The sequence below is a fragment of the Salvelinus sp. IW2-2015 genome, linkage group LG15 (genome assembly GCF_002910315.2).
Source record: "Salvelinus sp. IW2-2015 linkage group LG15, ASM291031v2, whole genome shotgun sequence".
In the NCBI taxonomy this organism is placed as follows: domain Eukaryota; kingdom Metazoa; phylum Chordata; class Actinopteri; order Salmoniformes; family Salmonidae; genus Salvelinus; species Salvelinus sp. IW2-2015.
Genome location: NC_036855.1, coordinates 49,057,264 through 49,063,231, shown reverse-complemented (window position 1 = coordinate 49,063,231; position 5,968 = coordinate 49,057,264). Strand labels below are relative to the sequence as shown.

Here is a 5,968-nt window from a genome sequence, read left to right as displayed (position 1 = left end):
TAAAGATAGGGGGTTGACTGGGACAGGCAATGTAACATCTAATATGTTTTAAGGAACAGTTTTGTAATCGGATTCATCTTGAAACTTTCTCTCTAAAGCTAACTTTCATCAAAGTTTTATATGGCTCTATGGTTTCTCTCTTTTCATTGGCAGAATCCTTTTTCAGTGTTATGATATTCATAACATCCATATCCACCAGTCTATCTTCCTGTCAACTAACAGAACTCTGCTGGTTGTCCTGGTAACAGATACCAGTGGGCAGATCTATTGTATTTGTTCAAACTAAACTACAGCACTTACTTTGAAGTGTCAAATCTGATCCTTTCTTCTCTTCTCCTCCTCTCACAGTTCCATTCAGCCCCGTTGTTTTCCTGCAGTCCACCAGCAGCACAGACAACCTCTTCATACCAGCAGTAAGGTGGTACCGGAAAGGCACGGGCGAAGAGCCGGGCTAGCGTTGTCCTGGAACCATAAAGAGGGGACCCAGACACATATCATTATGGATGCTGATGCCACTGTTGTCATGAAGTGCTTTACAGAAACCAGACCCTGATAGAGCAAGCTGTATACTAGAACAAACCAAGCTGTACCATCTGGTGTTCTGATCTGGAGAGACTCTTCTCTTCCTCGTCAGCAATGTTGTTGAGGCTCCCCAGAGGATCCAGGACAGTCATGTCTCTCTCCTGTGTGAACGAGAACATCAAACAGATGGTGAACTTATGATCTTCTACTGCAATCATAGGGTCTAACAAGAGGCATGAATATGTCTAAAATGTCTAAACTTTCATCATGATTTTATCAAATACTGTGTGATGCAATTGTAAAGSGGTCATTATATGAAATGGGTGCCTTTTGTGTCGCTTTGATATTTTAAGAAGAAATTACGCACCAGTATTGAATTTTATATTAGATGAAGTTTAATACATCTAATTCAATAAATCTAATTTAAATCTCCCAAAAATATATGTACCAATGGCAGATTGACCCTTTAACAATTTATACAGTACAGAACAACATATTAAAGTGTAGAACTTCAGTAGAATGCTGAATGCCCCTTTAAAACCACACATTAGTTCAACAACAGTTTGTGCCCCTGTTTTTAAGACAGTACTCACTGGAGTTAATCTGATATTCTGTCTCCTCCTCCTTCACTCTCAAAACGTCTTCCTCCTTCACCTTTATTGAGATAGCATCCTCTTCCTCTCTAAAAGGTTCTTTCTCTTCTTTCACCATTACAGCCTCCTCTTCCTCCTTTATCATTCTGAAAGCTTCTTCTCTTTTCACTGTAACACCCTCCTCTTCTTCTTCAAAGACAATGTTCAGCCCCAGAGCTTCTTTCTCCGTCCAGCAGACATTCTCTTCTTTAGCAGGGGAGGAGTAGCTTTGTGAACTCATGGTCAGAGATGTAAGCTAGCTAGTTAGCTAGTTAGCTGGTTAGCTAGCTAGTTAGCATTAGCCTAGTGCTAGGCTCAGTGTCAGTCTTTAACAAGTTTGCAAATTAGGTTCAAGTTAACCAATTGATACGTCAACAGAAATTTGTTTAAAACACTGAGATTAGCTAATGTACATTAACATGGTCTAAAGRGTCAATCTTTCAGTMTTATGTTGGCTAGCAAGCAACCGAGGTGGTTGAAAGAGTAGCCGTGTTGTTGTTCCTGAAGAAGCGTCCCGTCCACTAGATTATTCACCTGAAAGACGCACATCGCCATCTGCTGACTGGAGTAGGTAACGCAGTTTGGAAACAACAGTTACTACACTTTTTGTGTCGGAAAGAAGGTCATAATAATTTAACAATAAGCTGATATATTTTCACTTACGACTTATAACTAATAAGATTTGATTTAAGATTTTCCTGTACACAGATGTAGGTCTTAATAGGAATATGTAGATGATGAATAAATACTTCTATGAATAGGTAGTGTGTTAATACACATTTCCTCTGTTAATTTTTCACATTCGTTTTTATCTAGATGTGACGGTACTTTTCCCTTAAAGCCACTCTCTATAAGATACAAATCGTCCTGTAAACAATAGAGCAAATGCATCACATGCAAATAGCACTTGAATATCTGTAGTGCTTTACACTGAGTATAAAAAACATTAAGAACACCTGCTCCTTCCATGACTTAGACTGACCAGGTGAATCCAGGCTAAAGCTATGATCCCTTATTGATGGAACTAGTTAAATTCACTTCAATCAGTGTAGATGAAGGGGGGGAGACAGGTTAAATAAGGATTTTTAAGCCTTGAGACAAATGAGACATGGATTGTGAATGTGTGCCATTCAGAGGGTGACTTGGGAAGACAAAATATTTAAGTGCCTTTGAACGGGGTATGGTAGTAGGTGCCAGGCGCACCGGTTTGTGTCAAGAACTGCAACACTGCTGAGTTTTTCACCTCAACAGTTTCCCGCGTGTACAAAGAATGGTCCACCACCCTAACAGTGGCAGTCAGTGCCGTTTAAGATGAGGGAGGACGATTTTGTTTATCATGAGCATGGCCTTATTTCTATTACAGCATATTGGATGACTGTCATTCATATTCCATTCACCCTGTTCCATGTAACAGCGATAGGTTTAGACTACTACATGATACTCAAATGTTCCCTTTACCAATCATGAGGCTGCTATGACCTAGCCTATGAATGAAGTTTACAACGTAGGTGCACACAGGTCAGTGACAGTGACACATTCAATACCGCCTTGCACACGCTTGCCTGCATCTAGCTGATATAGTGGGTAATRATTAGTCCAACAGTTGCAAACAAGAGTTTCTATTGGACAAATTCAGGTATGTTTATCCCCGTTTTGTTCTGTTTAAGAAACGTTTTTCAACAACAATCGGCAACATGAATACACCCCTGTTCACACGTGAACACAGTTTACTTTCATTACAGCCACGTTGTATTCCTTCTCACATCTATGTGCTCTCCTCTTATCACCTTCTCCCTTTGTTTCTGTACTTCAATGCACAACACATCAGCTGTATGTGATCAGGCAAAAAAAACTTTCCAAGCCAACCATATCATAACTGCTACACACAGCATCGTTGTCACCATATTAGCTAAAGTAACGTCATAGTCAACACAGCTAATAGAATTAACGCGTTAGTAAACCTGCTACAATCATGCAGTAACGTTACAGTGTACAGTCAAAGCTGGGACCGAGAGACTGAAAAACAGCTTCTATATCAAGGCCATCAGACTGTTAAATAGCCATCACTAGCACATTAGAGGCTGCTGCCCTATATACATAGACTATTCATATCTGGCCACATTAATAAATGGAACACTAGTCACTTTAATCATGTTTACATATCCTGCATTACTCATCTCATATGCAGTGTACAGTAAGCAGTTTTAGCAATTACACCAAAGGGCCCCAGTGACAACTAATTAGTCAAACCAAAAGCCTACCTTGACTTGGAAGAGTTATAGTGTTGTGTTGGATAGTCATAGACAGCTAGCTAACATAGCACTCCTCTGTTTAAGCAGGGTGTTTGAGTAGGCTAAACTATCTAGCTGCATTTGCTAAGTAAGAGAAACTGAAAGTAGAAAAAAATGACAAAATCTCTCTCTCTCTCAATTTTCCTTCTATCTCTTAGATATTGTCTTTCTCTCTCTACTCAGCTAGACCATGGTGCTATGGTATGTTTGATGGAAACATTTCTGGTGGGGCAAATTGTACAGAAACTTAGCTACTAAGGTGGATATTGATCCAACACCTGCCACGTTTTCAAACCAGCCCACTAGGCACAGACGTCAGTTCAACATCTAGTTTCTATTTACATTTCTTTGAGTAGTCAAGTAAAGTGAATTCAACATGAAATCAACACAAKATGTCACCTGTAACTGGATTTAGGTTGCCAGTTGGGTGAAAAATAGATAAACATTCCTGTGTTGATGGCTTTTTACAGATCCAATCAGTTTTCTACATTGATCTAACATCATCACATTGATTTATTTTTTTCAAATAACATGGAAACAACGTTTATTCAACCAGTGGGAGGCTTGCACATTCCCCCAGGAAAGTGGAACGAGGAACTCTTCATTGAGACAATGATGAAACAGCAATCCGTGGGCGAGTTGTGGTGGATATTATAAAATAAGGATCTGCTGGAGTCCAAGTCAAACCAAGATTCTTTATTTCTGAGCTCAGAGAGAATAACAGTTACACAGCGCAGTGTAGACAGTCTGAATTCCTGAAGCATTGGGTGATGAGCACATATCTTTATAGTTTCCTGTTCCTGGGAGGGACTTTATTCATACAAGGACACAGGTGCAGCTGGTTTGCAACACAGGATGATACTCACAGGAACAGGAGATTATAATAGGACAGTTTCACAAGGTTAGTCACATACTCAGTTGTGTGGACACATACAATTAACATTTTCCATTACAGAGTCTGTGAACATTTTCATGTCATTATTCATCAGTGGGCCAACAATGCAAATTTAAACAATGGAACAAATGCATCACATCCAAATATCACTTGATTATCTGTAGTGCTGGAGGAATGCCATGCAGATAATCACACACAGAGTTTAAAAAAGGACCATTTAAACACATGGAATCTGATCTACTTTATATTCAAACTGGCATACTCCATATTCAATTCATGTTTTATTACAAAAACATACATTTGAGTATACTTTGAACCATTTAATTTAATATGGTACAAACAGGTAAACACATTCTCAGGCAACAATATAAGACACTGGGAGCACTGTGTATGTTCTCTGATTAATTTTTAGTTAATGTGATGTGAAATATAAATTTACACACTAGGAGAAGTAATTATTCTCTCCTGTGTGGATTCGCACATGATGTTTAAGTGACTGTGATGAGTAATATGTCTTCCCACAGTCTGAGCATTTGTAAGGCTTCTCCCCTGTGTGCAGTCTCATGTGTTCTTTCAGCTTTCCTGAATAGTTAAAACGCTTTCCACAGTGGGAGCAATGGTGAGGCTTCTCCCCTGTGTGTATTCGCTCATGAGCTTTCAGGTTTCCTAAATGGGTAAAACGCTTTGAACACCGGGAGCAGTGGTAAGGCTTCTCCCCTGTGTGCAGTCTCTTGTGTTCTTTCAGGTTGCCTAAATGGGTAAAACGCTTGGCACACTGGGAGCAGTGGTAAGGCTTCTCCCCTGTGTGCACTCTCATGTGTTCTTTCAGGCTTCCTAATTGGATAAAACGCTTTGCACAATGGGAGCAGTGGTATGGCTTCTCCCATGTGTGTATTCGCTCATGAGCTTTCAGGCTTCCTGACTGGTTAAAACTCTTTCCACACTGGGAGCAGTGGTAAGGCCTCTCCCCTGTGTGCAGTCTCATGTGTTCTTTCAGGCTTCCTAATTGGGTAAAACTCTTTCCACACTGGGTGCAATGGCATGGCTTCTCCCCTGTGTGTATTCGCTCATGAGCTTTGAGGGTGTCTAACCGCTTAAAACTCTTTCCACACTGGGAGCAATGGTGTGGCTTCATTCTTATGTGTACCCTCTCATGTCTTTTCAAGCTAACTAACTGGTTAAAAYTTTTTCCACAATGGGAGCAGAGGTGTCGTCTTGCTGGTTTGGACATCTTTGGTTCCTCCAAGGTTGGTTTTCCTCCTGCAAAAGACAGTGTTAATTTTAAGAGATGCCAGAATGAAATCTCCACATGATAAAACTGCCTTGCGGAGGTTTAATCCAAATCACATCCCTCAATATCCTGATGCCAGTTTTCAAACATTTCATATTTCATTTAAAACAAATGATGTAGAGCAGGGGTGTCAAAGTCAAATGGACGGAGGGCCAAATAAAAAATTTAGCTACAAGCCGAGGGCCGGACTGTTCGAATGTTCATTGAAAWWTTTTTAAATGACGCATATAGTCTAGTGAACCTAATTGAACCTACTGAAAACCTAACAAATATATTCCAATATGATCAGATAAATAAAGCAATATTTTCTTATGGCTCTGTCAGTAATCTTTAATTT

At 39.9% G+C, this 5,968-nt stretch overlaps 1 protein-coding gene across 1 annotated transcript; it reads right to left on the bottom strand.

The window, feature by feature from the left end:
• Nucleotides 1–4,126: 4,126 nt before the first annotated feature.
• Nucleotides 4,127–5,686, bottom strand: LOC111975127 (zinc finger protein 135-like). The gene has a single exon (XM_024003309.3). It carries the CDS (start codon nt 5,569–5,571, stop codon nt 4,783–4,785), a length of 789 nt encoding a protein of 262 aa, XP_023859077.1. The 5' UTR covers nt 5,572–5,686; the 3' UTR covers nt 4,127–4,782.
• Between the last annotated feature and the right edge of the window lie 282 nt (nt 5,687–5,968).